Source organism: Rattus norvegicus, chromosome 8 (genome assembly GCF_036323735.1).
Source record: "Rattus norvegicus strain BN/NHsdMcwi chromosome 8, GRCr8, whole genome shotgun sequence".
NCBI lineage: Eukaryota > Metazoa > Chordata > Mammalia > Rodentia > Muridae > Rattus > Rattus norvegicus.
In genome coordinates, this window is record NC_086026.1 from 24908590 (window position 1) to 24932623 (window position 24034).

The 24034-nt window shown below is 36.5% G+C and overlaps 2 protein-coding genes and 1 pseudogene across 2 annotated transcripts; 2 read left to right on the forward strand and 1 right to left on the reverse strand.

Moving 5' to 3' along the window:
- Positions 1–6298: 6298 nt before the first annotated feature.
- On the reverse strand, positions 6299–7237 carry Or7g41 (olfactory receptor family 7 subfamily G member 41). Its single transcript, NM_001000880.1, has one exon. It carries the CDS (start codon positions 7235–7237, stop codon positions 6299–6301), a length of 939 nt encoding a protein of 312 aa, NP_001000880.1.
- Olr1127-ps (olfactory receptor pseudogene 1127) lies at positions 13178–13573 on the forward strand (annotated as a pseudogene).
- Or7g20 (olfactory receptor family 7 subfamily G member 20) lies at positions 22818–23753 on the forward strand. The gene has a single exon (NM_001000987.1). The coding sequence runs from the start codon at positions 22818–22820 to the stop codon at positions 23751–23753; it is 936 nt and encodes a 311-aa protein (NP_001000987.1).
- The last annotated feature ends 281 nt before the right edge of the window (positions 23754–24034 follow it).

Sequence of the window (24034 nt, forward strand, 5' to 3'; positions counted from 1 at the left end):
CCTGCTTCAGTGGCTGCAAATGCCTGTACCACCATAGCCGTGAGACGCCTCTGAATAAACCTCATTCTACAGAGACATCACAAACTCACTAGGGAGACCAGCAGCAAGAGTCCAGCTAGGGCTCCCATACCCTCCCACTCCCTCAGATGATTCATTGCAGCAGCAATCCAAGATGACAATCCCATAGCCAGTCTAGCATCCGCACGTGTGGAGTTCACGGTCACGATGGCTACATGTAGCGGATCCATTAAGAAATCGAATTCTCCCGTCCAATTACCTAAAAGATAACTTGACAACTGTTAAGACAAATTAGAGAAGTGGGCTTAAAGTTCATGACGTAACAGCATGAGTCTCAGGAACACTGATAGTACCCCCCACCGGGGATCCGTTTGTACCAGCACTTGGGTCACACCAAGAAGTGTCAGCAACAGCAGGATCTTCATTCTTGTTGCACCTCCTGGTCAATCTTTCACGGACCCACAATGGATCTTGCCAGTCCTGAGGAAACATACAAACAGACCGTCTCACCCACGCCAGCATGGGATCTGGCCCATGCCATAAGCCAGTGATCACATCTTTCCATTTCACATAACCTTTCAACGTGCCTCCCCGACACTTATGTTGGTCAGCGGCAGAAAGGCCATCATCATCCAAAATTTAAAAATTAAGAGTAAAAAGGGCTAAGGATATCTGTTCCTTAGGATAGGTCAGAAGTAGTTGTGTGCGGACTGCCTTCCACACTTCTGGGCAGAATGTACTACCCAAAACTCGACTTCCTCCCTCTACAACATTGCAGGGAGGAGGAGCCGAAGGGAACCGCCCAGGAGGTTCCTCCACCATTTTAGGCTTTTTCCTTTTCTTCTTCTGTCTATTCCTTAGAGACTGTTTCTGCAGTTGATCTATCAACTCTTGTAACTCCTTTTCTGAATCTGTTTCATCTGTTTCCTCCTCTGTATCTGTCTTTCTGAGTCTGTCTCCTTTGTGCTTCCCTGCTTTTCTGACCTCTCCTCTTGAAGCATTTCTAGGGCAGCTTGCCGCTTCTCTATAGCTGCCTCACAACATTTTTGATCCTCAAGGCAACTACGCACTAAGCGCCACACTGGACGGACCCCAGGTCTTAGAATCCCCTGTTCCCAGGCAAAATCAAGGTTTTTCCCTAATTTTTCCCAACTTGCCACAGTAAGATTACCAGAGACTGCGAACCAGGGTGCAATGGCATTGCATTCGCTCAGAAATCTCTCTATGGTGCTCCTTTTTATTTTTAGTTTCTTTCGCTCAAACAGCTCTTGAAGAGCCAGAAAAATTGGATGAGACTATGAGGTCCCCATGACAAAACTTTCTAAGCTGCTATGGTTAAATTCACCTCGAGTCTTGCTACTTTCGGTTTGCTGCTACCGCGAACTTTACTTTCGGTTCGCTGCTACAGCGAACTTTCTTGCTCACTACCCTGAGACTTTATAGCCACTTATTTCCCGCTGTCCTTATGGTCTCACCTTACCTTGGGAACTTTCCAGCACTGCCCTGACTGCAAGAAGTTCTGATCTCAGGAGGTCCACTTATGGGCCACCACTTGTCGCACCCAACCTCGACCAGCAAGGAAGAGGCGACCAGAGATCTTCTTCAAGCAGTTTTACTCAGGAACCTTGATACAATCTTCTGATCCTGGGGAGCCACCACACCACACTTAAATAGCTAGCGCTGGCCAATCCTAGCAAGCCATGTGGGTCATGCAGATAGGCTGTCACTATGTGGAAGCTAGCAGGTCAGGCAGGCATAGCCAAATAAGGACTTGTTTACTATAAGGAGCGCTCACCATTGGGAGGGTGGAAGGCGGAAACCAGCCCATCTTTGTGGCGCAGCACGTCGCAGCTCCCTACACCATATTCATCACTTTGTATAAAGCTCATGTCCAAGTGAATCAAGAACTTCAAAATAAAATCAGATACACTTAATCTAATAGAAGAAAAAGTGGGAAACAGGCTTGAATATATTGTCACTGGGGAAAAGCTTCTGAACAGAAAATACCAATGGCTTAGGATCTAAGATCAACTATTGACCATTGGGACCTCACGGAACTGACAAGCTTCTGTAAGGAAAAGGACACTGTCATCAAGACAGTTTGGCAACCTACTGATTAGGAACACATCTTTCATAACCATATGTCATGTAGAGGGCTAATGTCTAAAATATAAAAAGGAACTCAAGAATTGAGACTCCAGAGAATCAAATAAACCTTTTAAAAATGGGGTACAGACCTATACCAAATTTTCAACAGAGGAATATCAAGTGGCTGAGAATCACATAAAAAAAATGCTCATTTTCATCCCTATTCATCAGAAAAAGGCAAATCAAAATAACTCCACGTTTTCTCTTTACACCAGTCAGAGTGACTAAGATAAAAACAAACAAACAAACAAACAAACAAACAAACAAAACCAAAAAAACTCAGGACAGAAGTTGGTGGAGAGGATGTAGATAAAGAGAAACACTCTCCCATTGATAGTGGAACTGAAAAACTGGTAAAAAGAACTCTGGATACCATTTTAATTGTTACTCAGAAAACTGAAAATAGTTCTGCCTAAAGAAACGTCTATACAAGTCCTGGGAATATACCCAAAAGATGCTCCACCATATCACAAAGACACATGCTCCACTCTGTTCACTGCATGCTTTTATAGATATGAAATGGCCAGAAGCTGGAAATAATCCAGATATCTCTCAACCAAAAAATGGATACAGAAAATAGTTTTCATTTGCATAATTGAATACTACTCACCTATTAAAAATGAGGACATCACAAATTTTGCAGGCAAATGGATGAAAGTAGGACATATCATCTTGAGTGAGGTAACTCAGAGCCACAAGGACATACAAGGGATATACTCACTGGTAAGTGGATATTAGCCAAAAATTCAGAATACTCATGATACAACACACAGACCATGTGAAGCTTAGCAAGAGGAAAGGCCCAAGTATGGATGCTTCAATCCCACTTAGAAGGGGGAACAAAATAATCACAAGAGGTAGAGAGAGGGAGGTACCTGAGTCAGAGGGGTAAGCTAGGATAAAAGGGGGCAGCACCTTGTTTGGGGGAGATAGGAAAAAGCCCAAAGGGACCAGGAGAATAAATTGAAATATGGAGAAGTATGGTGAGGAGGTTGGGGGAAACTACTAGATAGTCCCAAAAACCAGGGATGTAAAATCTCCCAGGTCCCAACGGGGATGACATTAGCTGCAATGCCCAAGGGTGGAGAGTTGAAACCTGAAAAGACCACCTTCAATATGTGACTATGGCCCACACTAGAGAGATGGGGCCACCCATCCATCTAAATTTTTTTTACTGAGATTTGTTCCTGGCTAATGGAAATGGAGAGACAAAAAATGGAGCAGAGACTGAAGGAAAGAACATTTATAGACTACCTCAACTTGGAATTTACCCCATGCACAGACACTAAACAACTTAATATTCCTCAAAACTCTTTTTTATATGAAAATTGAAAATAAAGCATTATTCTCAATATTTTCAGACTTTGAACTTGTTTTCTTGTGTAATGTATTGTTTGATCCATTATTAATTATTATAAACACATTCTCTCCATCAATATTTAAATAAAAATCAGTACAAACATCTCAAATATTTCAAATGAGTAATGTTTCAACAAACTACATTTGCCTGTACTTCTATAGTCACTTCTGGGAAGACTGTAGATTTTGAATGACATAATCAGTTACAGTCCTCTCCCAACACTGTTACCGTGGTCCTCCTGCTTCTTCCTTCCCCATCTGGTTCACTATTCTGTGGTTAATCTTTCTCAGCTCTTTATTTCCCAGACATATAGTGATGGGGGTAAGATAGTTCCAGTTCCTAAACAACACATACTATAGATAATATCTTTGAAAATACTATGTCATCAGGTTTTTAAAGAATCCCAGGACTTGGTTTATGTAAAATTTTATATATATATATATATATATATATATATATATATATATATATATATATATATACATGTGTGTGTGTGTGTGTGTGTGCATTTAAAATTCACTTATGTGTCAATCACAGCCCCCATCCTTTCTTCCTAGTCCCACTATTATAAACCCCCTCCCTCAATTGCCCTATTTACTTCTCCTCAGAGAAATAGAGCCTTCCCTTGGGTACCATTCCACAGTGGTGCATCTGGTCCCAGCAGGTTTCACAACCAAGCAGTCCAAGTAGTAGGGAAGGGGATCCCATGCCAAGATATAGAGACTGAGAGAGCCTTAATCTACTTGTTAGGACAAACACATGAACACCAAGATGCACATTGGTTTCAAAAGTGTAGATAGTCTAGGTCTAGCTCCTGTATGAACCCTGTATGTTGGTGTCCCAAGCTCTGTGAGACCTATCATTTCTTCTACTTATTTATTTTTGCATCTCAAATGAACAGTAGTCAGTTGTGATAAGGAATTGAGTTTAAAATCTCATATATTATCAAGGACAAGAAGCTTCAAAATGGACAAATCAATATAAGATTGCTATTGTATTACTGTAACACATACTGAAGATAAAGCTGTAGATTACTAGCAATAATACTGTTGTTTCACAAATTCTTGGCTCTGGCTTAAAAAGTCAAAATTCTTTGTGTTTGAATATGTTAGACAATGCATTTTTGTAATATTAGATCCTAATGTGTTCTTCCTGAAAACTCCAAGTATCTCTTATTAACATAAAATTACTGAGATAAACTTCAATTCTGTTCTTTTAGAAATAAAACTGATTAAATTGACTTTGTTGTTTCTTCAGAAGAATATGATTTAGATATGATGATTTCAGCAATGAACATGTTGGGTACACAAATCTTAGTTTATCCAGCTCTTGGAGCATCACCTGACATTGCTATTGACCTGCTCTTAATGGATGAGGCATAAGTCATTTAATAGGTTTGAAAATATCCTCAGTAACTTTTAAGTTCACCTTTATTCTACTCAATTGATACAGATCCATAAAATAGTATAAAATAAAAAAGAATTCAAAAGGAAGGTAAATTTCAAACAATCCAGTTAAGTAATAAGCAAAGGAACTGAATATACTTTCCACAAAATAATAGATACAAATGAAAAATCCATTTGAAAAATGGTTCAATGCCATTCTATCAGTGAAATCTCATTGATATACTACCTGAGTTAAAATGACAGCATCAGTTATCAGCCAGTAAAAAATGGTATTTATTCACAGAGCAACTTATCTTTCATAAATTGTTACTGAGCAATTTGCTACATTGATTAAGACGTCAGTATGAGGTTCTTTTAAAAGTTATTGAAACAAGTAAAGTTTTATAGAACTACATCTGAAATCGGTGCCAATATAAATGTATAAAGACAAATATTTAGTAGTTGTATATTCATTTTTATCCAATTGAACCAATACTGTCAACATTCACATAAGAAATTAATTTTAAACAATAATACATGTATATATGTATAAAGGGAAAATGGTATGTAGACACAACAGAATTCTATTCTACCATAAACATAAATTATTATCATTTTAGGTAAAATTATTTAAACTAAATGCTATTTTGTTTAGTGAAAGTAGTCAGGCACAGAATGAGAAACACCATTTTATCTTATGTATATTTGAAAGGCAATGATAATTTCACAGCTGGTAATACAATATTAATTCTGACAAAATTGGAAAGATATATGAGACAGATAAACAGAGAAAGGACAAGTATACATTATATCTGGATGGATAAACTAACTTTTAATGTACAATGGTTGACAAAAATGAACAACATAAATTCAAATAAATTTCATTCAGTGTTTTCCATTGAAATTAATCATAAATGTTGGAAGTAGCATTTTGCCTAATTGCCATGATCTTATCATTACATATTTTCTGCATATGTTGAAATGCTTTCTTGTAGTTCCCAACCATGTATATTGTCTAGTTGCATATATTAATATACATATATCAATAAGATTAATATCCCATCTTTTTGCTATATATGTCTACATATAAATATTAATGTATGCATATATACAAATACACATGTATGGTTCACTTTTATATAATACACAGACATTGACCCATAGTCAAATATTGTATCACTGATTTTATAACAGAAAAGAAATCAATAACATAATTGTGACAATTTGTCCACAATAAGTAAACATAGAAAAATAATAAAAACAACCTGACATTATGTCACACACTGAATTTACAAGGATTAGTAAAGGAATGGTGAGACATTTGGAGATTCCTGGAATCTTGTCAGAGTGAATTAACTATAGGATCTATCCAAAGAAGACAACATATTTATGAAAGGGAAATCATTCTACCTATGACTTTCGTCAAGGCTTCCTTCATATCTTTATTCCTCAAGCTGTAAATGAAGGGGTTCAGCATCTGAGTCACCACAGTATACATAACTGATGCCATTGCAGTCATCCTGGGAGAATCAGTTACTGATGAGCTGATGCACACACTTAAACCTGTCCCATAGAATAAAGTTATGACTGAGAGATGAGACCCACAGGTAGAAAAGGCTTTATATCTTCCTTTCACAGATGGTATTTTCAAAACAGAGGAGACAATTTCAATGTAAGAGAAAATGATTCCAGAAAAAGTAATGCCACCAAATGTGAAACTTGCAATATATATCAATATAATGTTGATGGATGTGTCAGAACAGGCTAACTTAACGACCTGTGTAATTTCGCAAAAGAAGTGTGGGATTTCCAAGTTTTTGCAGAAGGACAGCCACAACATCATGAGACTGAGGAGTAATGAATTAGCAGTGCTACTGAGCAGGGAGACTAGGATGACTAGACGACAGAGATACCAATTCATGATGACTGTGTATCTCAAGGGGTAGCAAATGGCCACATAGCGATCATATGCCATTGCTGCAAGAAGGCAGCACTCCAGACTAACGAATAGCATGGCAAAGCAAGCCTGAGTGAGGCATCCTGCAAAAGTTATGCTTAGATTCTGTTCTTGCATATTCACAAGCATCTTTGGTATTGTTGTGGTACTTGTGCAGATATCAGTCAAGGAGAGGTTGGAGATAAAGAAGTACATGGGAGTATGGAGATGGGAATCTAAATTTATGGCCAATATTATGAACATGTTTCCAATCACTGTTACCAGGTATATAAAGAGAAAAAGTCCGAACATGACAGGCTGTAATTCAGGGTCACGTGAAAGGCCCAGAAGGAGAAAGTCAGAGGGAATTGTTTGGTTAATGAATCCCATGACTTTCAGTTTCTGAAAAATAAGGGAGTTAATTGTATAGAAAAAATGTCCATCATTTTAAAATTAAAGACAAGCTCCATGAAGTAAACATCCATTTCACTCTGTTTTGCCACTTCCACCCTCTATCCATTTGTGTGTGTGTTTCCACTTGTTTCTCTCTCCTATCTTTGTGCAATTTCTATCTCTTAAATTTTCCCTCTGTCCACCCTTTTCATATATTATTTTTTTGTTTACTACATACCTTCTCTTGTACCACATTATATTAATGAACAAAAACACTTGATATGTTATATGTAGATGCTTCATGGAAAATAAATTTATGAAAGCTTAATCATTGGGAAACCACAAAGAACATTACACTCAACATAAACTAACAGAATCAATACAGAATCAAATTTCTAATTATTCACCTCTGAGTTCAATGGTGGTTCATTTGTAATAAAAGTATACATGGAATTCTCTGAGCTGCTTCAGTGTCTTCATTAATAATATAGCAGCACACCATGAATTATCCTATTTAAGAATTAATAGTGAGTCATAAAAGAACTATCATTGATTTAAAATATATCTGGTTACCCAAGACGACTTTATCACTTGCATTGTGGTTTACTTTTGCCTTTCCCATGCCAAATTATACATTCTATTCAGCCTTTTTGTGTCCTTATCTTATAACCACTGAATGACTAACATTAAAGTATAGATACACATGCAAATAGTTAAGTTGAAGCCCGGCAGAGTGATAAGGTGTCATTATGATTAAACAACACCAGTTCTTTCCCTAATGTAAAACACAGTTCACGATAAACTAATCTTGGAAAGAACTGGTATACAGTAATGGAGTGATGATGTGTGAGCTCAGAGGGAGCTGTGCTGGCTACTTACCTGAGAAAGACTGTTGTATGGTGATCTTAGTTTGATACTTACAGTCTCTATTGCCCCCAGGGTTTTATGAATAAATGTACCTATTAGAATACTCGTTACCATAAATTGATTAAAGGGCAGCACAAATCCTCAAGGAGAAAACCTGCGTGATGAAATATTTGCTTTAGGTGATGAATTAAAACAGAATCAGATAGAACCCATCCATGTTCTGCTCTGTGGCTTTTGTGCTCATATTCATTAGCATACTTTGATCTTCAAGTTTGATTTTTATATCTTCTTTAACAACACATAAACTTTGGATACTGTGTTTTAGCTTATAAATGTAAAAATTTATACATATTTAATGGAATGAATTCCAGATAGGTGACTATAATAACATTATCACTGAGACGCTTGAACGGAACCATTGGGTTAACTATAGTCTAGCATCTTACATGACAGCTAAAATTATTTTTTTAATTTTATTTTTCATTTGATAACATAATTTACATTACATAATTAGATACAAATTGATAATTCACTCTTAGTATTTAGGTTTTGGGTTATATTTAACATAAATAAGAGGTACACACATACAAATACATACATATATATATACACACACATATATATATAATGTTAAAGTTCAATATTTATCCATTATAAAAATTATGAGAAAATTTGGTTTAAGGTGATATGTATTAATATTAAATGGGGATTATCCATTTATAACATCATATTAAATTGTATATATTTGAAAATACCTCTTGTAGCATTAACAAAAAGGTCAGAGTCAACTCTTAACCTAACAAAGTAATAGTCACTAGCTTTAGTCAAAAATATTTCACAAATTGTAAGCAACCCAGGGAAAACAAACAAACCAACTTGAGTTTTGAATTCACTTAACAAAAATATCCTCAAAGTGTATATTGTTCCCAGCATTTCATACTGCATTTTACAAAACTGATCATGTTTTAGAAAATTAAACAAATATAAAATTCAAAACAGTCTAATGGATTTTAAAATATAAGGGGTAATGTATTTTGCAGAATTGGGAAAGAGAATCAAAATAGAAATTGTAGGTAATGTACAAATTTGCACTGTGTCATCTGGTTTTGAAGACACATTTTGCTATCAAGAAAGAATGCAGGAATATAATTCGTTGCAATGAATGAAAGTAAAATGATAAAATATAATAGTCTGAAGAGATAATTTCTGGTTTCAGAAAAAAAATAAAGCCATCTTTAAATCAGTGAGGTGCTTAGTGGATGCCAGAAATGGGAGGGGGTTATTCACATAGAGCCATCAGTTGTTGCCCTGTGTGACCCCTTATTTTAAGAATTCCTGTTTCTTTCTGTTGATAAAAAGGCTGATTGGAGGATGTCAGAAAGAAGAGGTATTCCATGGATACTGTAGAGCTGGAGGCCAGTCCCTGGGACATTAATATAACCCTGGCATTGCCCAAGGACCTTGGTCCATGGAGGAAGTATATTATGGCTATTTCTGCTGGGAGCTGGAGGGCCCACAAGTGTCTTGCTGTTTGGTGTCCATTGACAATGGGAGCATTGGTGATAAAGAACCCTCTTTTTCCCTATAAGACACAACGGGTATGAGCTATTAAAAAAGCAAATTTTCAGTGAGTATGAATGTTGCACCTGTGTCCGTCAGCTATATGGAGTGCTCTGAGTGAGAGCAATCAACTGTGCCTTTTCTGACATGGTGTCCATCAGTAGGCGATGCCTGTATAGACTCAGTAAAAGTGAGCACTGAATAGGCTGCCTAGCATTTTCCCTTCCCCCCCCCCACTCCCAGTTCCAAACCTCCTCTCAACCCTCCTGTCCAACTAGGATGTTCCGACCCCAACACCCAATCCACCAGACCACTAAACTCCAGATTTTAGTGTATTTTCTTTAAGTATCTCCCCATTTAATTTGATGGCTGTTGGTTTTCAGTAAATTGTTTTTATTTTATTTAGGTATGGGTGTTGAATTCCTGATCTCTCCAGTACTTTTAACATGAAGGGTTATTGTATTTTGTCAAATATTTTTTCTGCATCTAAAGAAATTATCATGTGATTTTTCCTTTGAGTTTGTTTGTATAGTGGATTACATTAATGGATATTCTTGTATTTAACCAACCTTGCATTCCTGGGATGAAATCCATTTGATCATAGTGGATGATCGCTTTGATATGTTCTTGGATCTGGTTTGCAAGAATTTTATTAAGTATTTTTGTATCGATATTCCTAAGCGAAATTGGTCTGAAGTTCTCTTTTTCAGTTGTATCCTTGTGGGGATTAGGTATCTGAGTAATTGTGGCTTCATAGCATAAATTATACAGTGTTCCTTCTGTTTCTATTTGATGGAATAGTTTCAGGAATATTGGTATTAGATTTCATTGATGGTGTGGTAGAATTCTACACTAAATCTGTCTGGCTCAGAGGTTTTTAATTACTTCTATTTCCTTATAGGATACCGATCTGTTTAGATAGTTTATCTGCTCTTGATTTAACTTTGGAATATGGTATCGGTCTAGAAGACCACCCATTTCGTCTAGATTTTCTGGTTTTGTTGAGTACTGGCTTTTGTAGTAGAATCTGATGATTTTTTGAATTTCCTCCATTTCTATTGTTGATTTTGTTTATTTGTATACTGTGTCTAGACCCTTTAGTTGCTTTGGCTAGGGGATTTTCTATCTTACTTATTCTCCCAAAAAAACAGCTTTTAGTTTTGTTGATTCTTTGTATTGTTTTCTTTGTATTTGGTTGATTTTTGGTCCTATTTTGACTATTTCCTGAAGCTTACTCCTCTTGGGTGTTTGCTTCTTTTTGTCCTAGAGCTCTCAATATGCTGTTGAGTTTCTAGTGTAATATATCTCCAGTTTTTTTTTTTTACTATGGCACTTAGTACTATGAATTTTCCTCTACTTTCATTGTGTCCCATAAGTTTGTGTACGTTGTGTCAATATCTTCACTGAATTCCAGAAATTCATTAATTTCTTTCCTAACCACGTTATCATAGAGTAGAGAGTTGTTTAGTTTCCATTTGTATGTGGGCTTTTTTTTAAGACCAGCCTTAGATCATGGATATCTGATAGGATTTATGGAATTATTTCAGTCTTCAGTTGAGGGTTGTTTTGTGAGCAAGTATATGGTGGATTTTGGAGAAGGTACCATGAAATAATGAGAAGTTGTATTCTTTTGTTTTAGGATGAAATGTTCTGTAGATATCTGTTAAGTCCATGCAGTTCATAACTTCTGCTAGTTTCACTGTATTTCTGTTTAATTCTGTTTCAATGACTTGTCCATTAGTGGGAGTGGGTTGTTAAAGCCTCCCACTATAATTGTTTAGGGTTCAATGTGTGTTTTGAGTCTTAGTAAGGTTTCCTTTATTAATGTGGGTGTCCTTGCATTTGGGTCATAAATGGTGTGAATTAAGATTTTTCTCTTAGTGAATATTTCCTTTGATGAGTATGAAGCGTCCTTCCTCATTTCACTTGTAATTTTGGTTGAAAATCTATTTTACTGGATATTAGGATGGAAGCCCCAACTTGTTTATTGGGACCATTTGCTTGGAAATTTTTTCTTAGCCTTTTACTCTGAGACAGTGTATTTTTTAGTGAGGTGTGTTTCTTTTATGCAGAAAAGTTCTAGATCCTGTTTGCATATCCTGTCTGTTAGTTTATATATTTCTATTTGTGAGTTGAGTCCATTAATATTGAGAAATGTTAAAGACAGATGACTGTTAGTTCCTGTTATGTTTGTTTTTATAGGTAGTATTATGCACATGTGGTTGTCCTTTTTTGCTTTTGTTGTGAGATGATTAATATCTTCTCTTTTCATTGGTGTTGATACCCTCCTTGTATTGGGGATTTTCTTCTAGAAACTTTTGTACGACTGGATTGGTGATAGATACTGTTTGAATTTGGGTTTGTCCTAGAATGTTTTGGTTTCTCTGTCTATGTTAATTGAGAAATTTGTTGGGTATAGTAGCCTGGACTGGCATTTGTGTACTCTTAGAGTCTGCATGACCTCTCACTAGGCTCTTCTGGATTTTTATTTCTCAACAATATAAGAACTTCTGAGGGAATCACTATCCCTGTCCTCAATCTGGATTACAGAGCAATCATGATAAAAACTGCATGGTATTAGTACAGAGACAGACAGGTATAGCAATGGAATAGAATTGAAGGCCCTGAAATTGACCCACATACAAAATGTCACTTGATCTTTGACAAAGGAGCTAAAATTATACAGTAGCAGAAAGACAGCACTTTTAACAAATGGTGATGATTCAGCTAGCTTGACATTTTATTGATTTCATGCAGGCCTTCTCAGATGTAATCTTGGATTCTGGTTTCTGTATTTTGGGTGCGATTTTTAAAATTATTATTAACATTCTCTGCTTAATAATTAATATTGGAAATTAATACAGTGATACACATTTCTTAATGAACTGGTTCCCCAAATACTCATACAGAGACCTTTTAATATTTTAAAGCATACGCCTTAGCTGGATGGACTCTTAACTATTTCATATACGTTAAGCCAACCACCTCTCCCCAAGTAGCCATGTGGGTAGATACATGTTCCTTTGGTAGGTGAGGAAGGACAGAGATAAAACTTCACACAGTAGACAGACTTGAATTGACAATCACTTACCAGGAGAGGTAGGGACGTTTGGTTGGCATAACCTGCTATGCTGTTTATAAGCTGTGAAACTTCATCTACACTTTTTCTTCAATCTTGAAAACACACAAAGGATTGGTGCCAAATTTTCCACATATTTGTTAGCTGATGCCACTTGTTCTTCTGATATGACTAGCCCATCCATGTGCCTGCACAGGCGCTTATCTTTGGTCATACTTGGGCAAGAGTCTCTAAATTATGGGTTACATAGTATTTCCCTAGTGTAATATTTATTATAACCCCACCCTCAATTTCTCTTAGTCTAGGCATGTGAATTCCTCTGCCCTGTTCTTTGGTACTGAGGAACCTGCCTAAGAACAGCACCTAATAAGACCTGCATGGATATGAGATAACATATAAAAATGGTCTCCTTGCAGTAATGGCCTGTTATCTATGTAGCCATTTGTCACCCATTGAGGTATACAATCAACACGAACACTAGCTTCTGTGTCCTATTGGCTCTACTCTCTTTTCTCATTGGTAGTATGCATATCTTAGTCTACATTCTGATGGTGCTACTGCTATTCTTCTGCTCTTACTGGAAACCACACTTTTTTTTTATGAGGTTTCACAAGTATCACGCTTGCGTGTTCTAAGATTTTCATGAATATCATCGAGATATATTTAGTTTTTTGAAGTTTCTTCCTCAGATATACTTTTCTACTCTACTCAAGTGGCCTCCTCTATTTTTAAGGACCGAATTAATAGAATGAATATATGAAGCCATTTAAATCTGTTAGTCTTTCCTCTCACTGCTGCCATTACTATATTGCACTGGTTTTGCTGTGGATCATTCCTACTTTTCTGTTGTCCATGTTGTGTTGTCAGTAATTTACCTTGTGACCCTTCTATTGAGCATCTGTATTCCTGATTTAGAAAGTAGGATAATTCTTACTCATATTTATTTCCCATGATTGTCTGATTGGTTTGCATGTTAGGTTTCTACAATCAATTTAAATTAATGGAGATGCTGAATATCTTACTCATCCTCCAATATGCTATTTCCAAATGACTAGGTGATATAGTTTCTAACTAAACTGTCCATTAACTTCAAACCTACTTCTGTTGTTTGTCTAACTCTGCTATGTTTGGCAAGTATTTAAATCCCCAACCTTCTTTACAGAACTGATTGCAATGAAGCCAATCTTTATTTCTTGTTCAATAATATTTTTATTGGATATTTTCTTTATGTATATTTCATATGTTATCCTTTTTCCCAGGTTCTCCTCTGGAAACTACTTATTCCATCCTCTCTCCTTCTGGCTTTAGGAAGGTGCTCTCCCAACCTCCCACCCACTCCTGGCTCTGTGCCCTGGCATTATTCTATACTGGAGAATCAAGCATTCCCAGGACCAAGGGCCTCTCCTCCCATTGATGTCCAGCAAGACCATCCTCTGCTACATATGCAATTGGAGCTATGGGTCCCTCCATATGTAATCTTTGCTTGCTGGTTTAGTCTCTGGGAGCTCCGGAGGGTCCAATTGGTTGATATTGTTGTTCTTCCTATGGTTTGCAAACCCCTTCAGCTCCTTCTCTACCTCCTCCATTGGGAGCCCCATGTTCTGTCCAATGGTTGGCTGCAGGGAATAATTATTTTTAGCTGTCTTAAGAAGCACGTTGTAATAGGTAGAAAGGAATGTGCAGTATTCAAGATGCTGTTCATATCAGTCATTTAGCTATTAAGTGGCCTCATGTTTAGAACCATGTAGTTACTGCTTTCATGCGACTTAAAATTAAATTCATATTTTTTAAATAATTCTTTTGTTAGTGAAGAGCTTATTTGGAAAGAATCCATTGTTTCATAAAGAATGGATTCAGAAAATGTGGTTCATTTACACAATGGAATACTATTCAGCTATTAAGAATACGATATCATGAGATTTGCAGAAAAAGGAAGGAACTAGACGATATTATCATGAGTGAGGTAACTCAGACCCAAAGGACTTGTACTCACTAATAAGCGGATATTAGCTGAAAAAGTACAGAATACTTAAGATATAGTCTAAAAAATCAAGAAGGTTAATAAGCCAAAGGGTCCAACTGAGAATGCTTCAATCCCACTTCGGAGGGAGAAAAAAAATCATGGGAGGTAGAATTAAGGAACAACCTGTGTGGGTGAAGGGAGCGGAAAGGGAAAAAGGAAACTGTAACAGGTAGGAAGAGGCAGAATAGGAGCCCCAAGGACTAGCAGAATGAATGAAAATATACAACTTCACAGGTTGGGACATGCAGGGACCCTCTAGAAAGTACCAAAGGCTTGGGGAAGAGAGAGTCTGTCAGGACTAAAAGAGAGGGACCTTAATTGTCCAAAAATGGGGAGAGGGAACTCAGAACTGTTCCTGTCTAAAAGAACTGCGGGGACAAAAATGAAAAAGAGACTGAGAAAAGTGACCATCCCAACTTGGGACCCATCTTAAGGGGTGAATCGAAGGCCTGACAATGTTATTGATGCTATGGCATGCTTACGAACCGGAGCCTAGCATTGAGGTCCTCTGAGAAATTCAACAAACAGGCGACTAAGGGAGATACAGACTCTTAACCCAATTATTGGGCAGAAGTCGGGGAACCCTATGGTTAAATTACGGAAAGACTGAAAGAAGTTGTGGAGGTTGGTGACTCCAGAGGAAGTACACCAGTCTCAACTAACCCAAACTCCTAAGATATCTCAGAGACTGAGCCCCCAACCAAACAGCATACATGAGCTGGTCTGAGATCCTGCACACATATAGAGTAGAGGATTGACTGGACTGGCTTCAGTGGGAAAAGATGCTCCTAATCCTTAAGAGACTTGAAGTTCCAAGGTGTGGGAAGTCCTGGTGATTGTGGGGAGAACATCCTCTTAGAGACAAGAGGAGAAGGAATGGGATCAGGTACTGTGGGAGGGGGACAGTATGAGGCCAACAGTTGGACAGTAAAAAAATAAAAGTATTAACAATAATACCAATAATACTAACACTACTACTACTACTATCAATAATAATAATAATAATAATAATAATAATAATAATAATAATAATAAAGGAAATTGCTTGATTTGTAGGTAAAGAGTTTAAGACTCCATTATAAAACAAAATAAAAATTCCATATGTTATGCCTTTGCTTTGAATCCCAGCAATGGGAAGTCAGGAGAAGTATGATCTCTAGAACTTTACAACCAATGTAGCCTAGCCTATTTGTCTTGTCTCAAAACATAAGGTGGATGGTATCTAAGGATCTAAGGGGGCATCACAGGATTGTCCGCTGTCTTCCTTTTGAGTCTAAACATATGTGAACCTGTACACACACACACACACACACACACACACACACACTCAAACACATACATACACACACACGTACACCCACACACAGGCATACACATTCAAACAAGTACAGACATGTACACGAACATCAAACAAAACAATTACTTTTAGGAACGGGGTGCATAATTTTAATTCATCATTCAGAAGGAATTTTACAAATCAGAAAATCCTGGTTTCAGTATCAATAGCTTGTGACTCATAAAAACATCTGAAACTTATTACTACAAAATAACACTATCTTTAGTCTCTATGTTAGTATGAGCTTCCAATTCTAGTTATTCAATACACAGAATGCCGTCTACAGTTACTTTGTTTTAATTTCTATATAATATTTTAACAACAAGACATTTCTGAATAGAAATTGATTAGAAAACCATTTTAGCCACTTCATGTTTTCTTTTTCCATGTGGAGGAGGTTTATTGGAATGGCGGAGACAAGGGGGAGTAAGAGAGAGAGAGAGAGAGAGAGAGAGAGAGAGGGGGGGGGGAGAGAGAGAGGGAGAGAGAGAGAAATAGAAGAGGAGAGGTGGAGAGGAGGAGAGGGGTGAGGAGGAGAGAAGGAGAGTCTGACATAAGCATGTAGAGAGAAGGGGTGAGAGGAATGGGGAGAGAAGGGACAAAGGGGCAAGAGAGAGCAAGGGGAAACTAGGGCAAGTGCTAGTCACCTCATGTTATTATTTATATTGTACTTAGAATTATTAATACAGTATGTCTTTAATAGTTATAATTTTCATATATTAAGGAACTTAATCAGAACTCACATATTATTTTGTCTTCATACACATACTTTTACTTACTAAGACATTTTCTATATTTATATCCTCTTGGTCACATGTTTTAACATTTTATTTTATGTATACTTTTTCTTTATTTTATTAGACATTTTCTCCGTTCACATTTCAAATGTTACCTCTTTTCCTGGTTTCCCCTCAGGAATCACTCCATCCCATGCCCCTCCCACTACTTCCATGAGAGTGTTCCCCCACCCACCCACCCACCCACTTCCTCCTGCCTCCCTGTCCTGGCATTCCCCAACATTGGGGCATCTAGCTTTTATAGAACCAAGGGCCTTTCCCTCCACTGAGGCCTGACAAGGCCATCCTCTGCTAGAAATGAGGCTGGAGCCTCATTTCACTCTTGGTTAGGAGTTTAGTCCCTGGGAGCTCTGGGGCATCTGGTTTGTTGATATTGTTGTTCCTCCTATGGGTTTGTAAATTCTTTCAGCTCATTTAGTCCTTTCTCTAATTCCTCCATTGGGGACCAGGTTCTCAAACCAATGGTTGACTGTGAGCATCAGACTGTGTATTTGTCAGGCTCTGGCAAAGCCTCTCAGGAGACAGATATTTTGACCCCTGTCAGCATGTACTTCTTGGTATCTACAGAAGTGTATGGGTTTGCTGACTGTACATGGGATATACCACCAGGTGGGGTAGTCTCTGGTTGGCCTTTCCTTCAGTCTCTGCTTTACACTTTGTCTCCATATTTCCTCCTGTGAGTATTTTGCTCCAACTTCTAAGAAGGACTGAAGGATCCACACTTTGGTCTTCTTCTTGAGTTTCAGGTGGTCTATGAATTGTTATCTTGGGTATTCAGAGTTTTGGGCTAATATCCACTTATCAGTGAGTGCATACTGTTTATGTTCTTTTGTGATTGCATTACCTCACTCAGAATTATATTTTCTATTTTCCATCAATTTGCCTAACGGTTTCATGATGTCATTATTTTTTTTTTTTGGTTCTTTTTTTTTTTTTTCTGGAGCTGGGGACCGAACCCAGGGCCTTGTGCTTCCTAGGTAAGCACTCTACCACTGAGATAAATCCCCAGCCCCAATGATGTCATTATTTTTGAGAGCTGAGCAGTACTCCATTGTGTAAATGTACCACTTTTTGGCCAACTCCTATCTTGACTGACATATTTCTTTGTTTTTCCTTGTCACAGATCTTTATTTATTTATTTTTCTTCCATTGTTATTAAATTGGATATTTCTTATTTACATTTCAAATGTTATTCCCTTTCCCGGTTTACTGTCCATCAAACCTCCTAGCCCCTTCCCCTCCCCTTCTATATGGGTGTTCCCCACTCCATCCACCCCCATTACCTCTCTCCCTCAACAAACCCCTCTACTGGTGGTCCAACCTTGGCTGGACAAAGGGCTTCCCCTTCCACTGGTACCCCGAACAAGGTTCACTTCTACATATGAAGTTGGAGACCAGGCTCTGTCCATGTATAATCTTTGGGTAGTGGTTTAGACACTGGAAGCTCTGTTTGGTTGGCATTGTTGTTCTTATGGAGTCACAAGCCCCTTCAGCTCCTTCAGTCCTTTCTCTAATTCATCCAACTGGAGTTCCGTTCTCAGTTCTGTAGTTTGCCGCTGGCAATTGCCTCTGTATTTTGACTGTTCTGGCTGTGTCTCTCAGGAGAAATCGATATCTAGTTCCTGTCAGCATGCACTTCTTTTTTTTTTCATCTTTATTAACGTGGGTATTTCTTATTTACATTTCAATTGCTATTCCCTTTCCCAGTTTCCAGGCCAACATCCCCCTAACCCTTCCCCCTCCCCTTCTCTATCGGTGTTCCCCTCCCCATCCTCCCCCCCATTACTGCCCTCTCCTCAACATTCACATTCACTGGGAATTCAGTCTTGGAAGGACCAAGGTCTTCCACTTCCGCTGGTGCTCTTACTAGGCTATTCATTGCTACTTAGGAAGTTGGAGCCCAAGGTGAGTCCATGTATAGTCTTTGGGTAGTGGCTTAGTCCCTGGAAGCTCTGGTTGGTTGGCATTGTTGTTCATATGGTGTCTCAAGCCCTTTCAAGCTCTTTCAGTCCTTTCTAAGATTTCTTCAACGGCGGTCCCATTCACAGTTCAGTGGTTTAATGATGGCATTTGCCTATATATTTGCTGTATTCTGGCTGTGTCTCTCAGGAGAGATCAACATCCGGTTCCTGTCAGCTTGCGTTTCTTTACTTCGTCCATCTTATCTAGTTTGGTGGCTGTATATGTATGGGTCACATGTGGGGCAGGCCCTGAATGTCCATTCCTTCCGTCTCTGATACAAACTTTGCCTCCTATTGATATTTTTGTTCCCCTTTTAAAGAAGATGTGAAGCATCTGCATTTTGGTCATCCTTCTTGAGTTTCCTGTGGTCTGTGCATCTTGGGTAACTCTAGCATTTGGGCTAATATCTACTTATCAGTGAGTGCATAACGTTTGCTTTTCTGTGATTGGTTTACCCCAGTCAGCATGATATTTTCCAGTTCCATCTATTTGCCTATGAATTTCATAAAGTCATTGTTTTTGATAGCTGAGTAGTAGTCCATTGTGTAGATGTACAACATTTTCTGTATGCATTCCTCTGTTGAAGGGCATCTGGGTTCTTTCCAGCTTCTGGCTATTATAAATAAGGCTGCTATGAAGATAGTGGAGCATGTGTCTATTCTGTATGTTGGAGCTCTTTTGGGTATATGCCCAGGAGAGGTATAGCTGGGTCCTCAGGTAGTGGAATGTCCAATTTTCTGAGGAACCTCCAGACTAATTTCCAGAGAGGTTGCACCAGTTTGCAATCCCACCACATTTGAGGAGTGTTCCTCTGTTATATTTCTGTTCATCATGAGACACAGTAACATTAATAAATGTGTTTTCCGTTTTGGTGAAGATTTTTTTCCTTAAGTGTTGCAGCTAAGTTATAGTGGTGGGATAAGACTTACTTTCAAAGGGACTAAAATTGAAACATTTCTAATCATCATTACTGGAGTTCAGTTATTTATATTATAGAATCTATAACAATTATTTCTTTCTCCCCTTATCTCTGAATATTGCAATTCAACAGACATACTTTCCTGAGAGAAAAGATGCTAGAGACCAAACAGAGTTCAGTAGCTCAATGTACAAATGCACTAATGTACAAATGAGAAACTTTTGTTTCACAGTCTGTTCTTTGATAAAATGTTATTGATAAATATCTTCCCCTGCAGCATATTGGACACCAGTAGCTTATCAATATGCACAGTAAATTAAGATAATTTTACTCAGAGTATATAGTTGTCTATTATATAAACCAGTCTACATAGTTAAATTATCCATTCCAACATAATAATATTTATTGGATGACAGAAAATATTGTTCAGTATATCACTATCTAGTGCATCAATAAAGTAATGTATTTTTAAAATATAATTTAAATGTTAAGAGAATTAAGATGTTACATTGTATGCAAAGTGTTTGAATGGAGATAAACATACATGATAATGAAAGTGAACAGTATAATCAGGCCCCAGGAGTCAAGATGAAAGCCTTCTTTATTTTACTATATCCCTTGTGTTTAATGAAATGAACTCATCAAACAGAGATGGGCTAATGAGGAGTTTTGGATATTTTCTACTGGAGATACTGAAACTATAAGTACTAGCCTTTGAAAACTAACATAACATCTCTGACACAGGTGGACACCAAAACATGGATTTTCCTTGGGATGACACTCTCTAGCAAAGCAGTAACGACTCAGTCTCTTTTCTTTACAGGAATATGTCTTCTTTCTTCAATATCAAGGTAAGGCTTGAGTCGTGTTGCTGTTTAGACAAACTATATAATATAAAGTTCCTTAGTTAAGGTTGAGAAGGTAAGATTTTCTGTGATTTGTTAAATAATTCATGCTAAAATTAACATTGATCTCTTTATATTAATTACAAATCCTTGTCCTAAAATATCATTTTCAAGGATGATCCCTTGTTATAATTTTACATGACTATTATTCTGAAAAGTGACTTTAGTCTTGAGCAGATCTCTGGTAAATATATATATATATATATATATATATAATTTTATTGATAGGGATTCCTACTACATTTGTAAAATAACTCAATCACTTGTTTTCAGATTAATTAATAAAACTTTGTATGGTAGTCTATGAGTATGGAGCTAAGTATGGAGCATATTTAGCACAACACAATGCAATTCTAGGCAAGCCTGCTATATTCAAAGTTAATTATTGTAACTGATTATCAGCATAAAATATTCCTACAGGTTATTTTCCAGGAGTTTTAATATATTACTTAAATTTGCATGTATGTAAGTACTACAGGGGGACTATGAAATACATACATTTATGAAAAATTGATTAATTCAAAGTACTCAACTGTTCATTCCATATGTCCTTCTGCAGGATATATTTATTTATCACTTTATTGGTGATTTTTCCCATCACAAATCATATGTCTGTATTATATTTAGAGGTTTGAATCTAGTATTCAATCAAGTAATCTTTTCCAAACCTATTTTGTTCTTCCTTACCATCAGAGACTGTTCCAGACAGAAACATTTCTATTATCTAAACAATTTTATTCAAAAGGTTCATATAATCCTAAAATCTAAAAAAAATTATGTTTTCTGAAGACTAAAATACTGTGGTTAGTTTAATCTCTTTGTTTGATTTTCTGTATTTTTTATTTCATCCATTTATTTTAAGAGCAAAATGGAACAATTCAGTTTATGAGAACATTTTAACATATAACAGAGAATCTCATAGTTAACAATCAGCAGTTTTATTTTAATTAACTTGTAAAGGAGAAGGGTATTTATTTCTCTGACTCTTGTAATAAGGATGAACTCTAATTCCATTTTCTAATCTTTACAAAAAACTGTCTAGGTAATAGTTACAATCTATTTAGAGTGAAAGAAAGGTTTTGTTTAGGAGGAAAATACCAAAACTTGGAAGAGCAAGTCAGGGGTTTTAGTCTAACATGTATAGTCCAGGCATATGAATAATATTTATACAGAAAATTCAACACTTCAGTCAGATAAACATTCTGACCCAAATTCTTCCAGTCAGTGCTTATTTTAGAACAAGGAGAAGAGTCATCTTTCCCTATTTATGGGTAAATTAAATGAGTAATTAAATTAGACAATTCATTCACAGTGTGATGTGCCATTCACATTTTATACAAAGTCTCAACACATATGAAGAACTACAAGCAAGTAAGTAATGCTGAGAATGAATAAAATCATCTCCAGGAAGGAGCATGTCAATTTGTTAACCAGAAACAAATGGTAATCCCTGAAAGCATAAATAAGAGTCACATATTTGCTAATATGTTTATATTAGTATTATCTATGTTTATATATTTATTATTACTATAATATAATTATTATATAAATAATTAATAAGAGGCTATGAATTTGAAAATGAGAAAGTAGGAGTATATTAGGGGGTTTGAAATAATAAAAGTAAGGTAAATATAATGTAACTATGTTCTAGTCTCAAAAAAATTAAACAAGAATTTTGATATTTGGCAAAAATTTCAGAAGAAAGTATTCATGATGTTTGTCCATATTTTTCTGTACAATCCCTGAAATGCTTCTGTTTAAAAGCCATAGATTATAATGTAGTTAGTTTTATAGGCTTTTGACAATACACAAAACCATATTGTATTTTGTTTTTAAGTCACTAACAGATGCAATAAGTAATTCTGTGGAGGAAAAAAAAGCAACCAAAATGAACTATTTGAATGCTATAGCTTTGCTATACTAGGCATGGCTTTTGTATTTCCTCAAAATTAAGCATATTACAAAGTGGTCTAGATGGCTTGTCAGAATATAGGCTACTGGCCCATATATTAAGAGTTTATTAGGAATAAATATGATTCAGCCAAATAACTTATAATTCTAACATCTTTCAATATTTGAATGTTGTTACATTTTATTTTACTCTGAATTTAAAATAGATTGTCAAAGACATGGAAGGTAAAAACCAGACAGATGTTTCTCACTTTTTTCTTCTGGGACTAACAGATGATCCAACTGTGAAGCCTGTGATCTTTTGTCTCTTCCTGTTCATTTACATGGTCACCATCTTGGGAAATCTGCTTATTATCCTTGCTGTAAGCTGTTATTCCCACTTACAAACACCCATGTATTTTTTTATTTCAAATTTATCCTTTAATGACATCTGCTTAACCACAACTGTCATACCAAATATGTTACTGACTATCCAAACACAGGATCAGAGCATCACTTATACAGGGTGCCTTACTCAGCTTTGCTTTGTCTTGCTTTTTGCTGGATTTGAAAGCTGTCTTCTTGCTGCAATGGCCTATGACCGATATGTAGCCATTTGTTATCCACTGCGTTATACAGTCATTATGAATTTTCACTCGTGTGCTCTACTAATTCTCTTCTCTGTTTTTATTAGCATTTTGAACATGGGGCTTCTTGGTCTCATGGTATTGAGGCTTTCATTCTGCACGAATCTAAAAATTCCCTTATTCTTCTGTGAACTTTCTCAGATCATGAAACTTGCCTGCTCTGACACCCTCATTAATGATATTCTGATATATCTTGCAACACTTATATTTGGTGGCATCCCAATCTCTGGTATTATTTTCTCTTATGTCCAAATTGCCTCTTCTGTTTTGAGAATACCATCAGTAAAAGGAAGATATAAGGCCTTTTCTACTTGTGGTTCTCACTTGTCAGTGACTTCTCTATCCTATGGTTCAGGATTGTGGGTTTACATAACCTCTTCAGTTGCTATTTTACCCAAGAAGACTTCAGTGGCCTGCATTATGTACACTGTAGTCCCTCAAATGCTGAATCCATTTATCTTTAGTCTTAGAAATAAAGACATGAAAGGAACTATTAAAAAATTAATTTGTAGAGTAGCTTCTCTTTGATAGGAATGATTTCCTAACTTCTGTTTGGTTAAGATATATATATATATATATATATATATATATATATATTCAAATAATGTAAAATATATTGAATGTAATTCAACTCATAAACACAGTTTCCTCTGAAAAAACCAGAGTTGCATATGTATCTAAATTTCCATTATGTTGACTTGAACAATTTTTCAGTTTTAAGGACTTGAATGAAAAATTATCAACATTGATGAATTTAGAAATCACAGCATAATTTTTGTAATTTATGCTATTTATCTTTTTGAAATTAA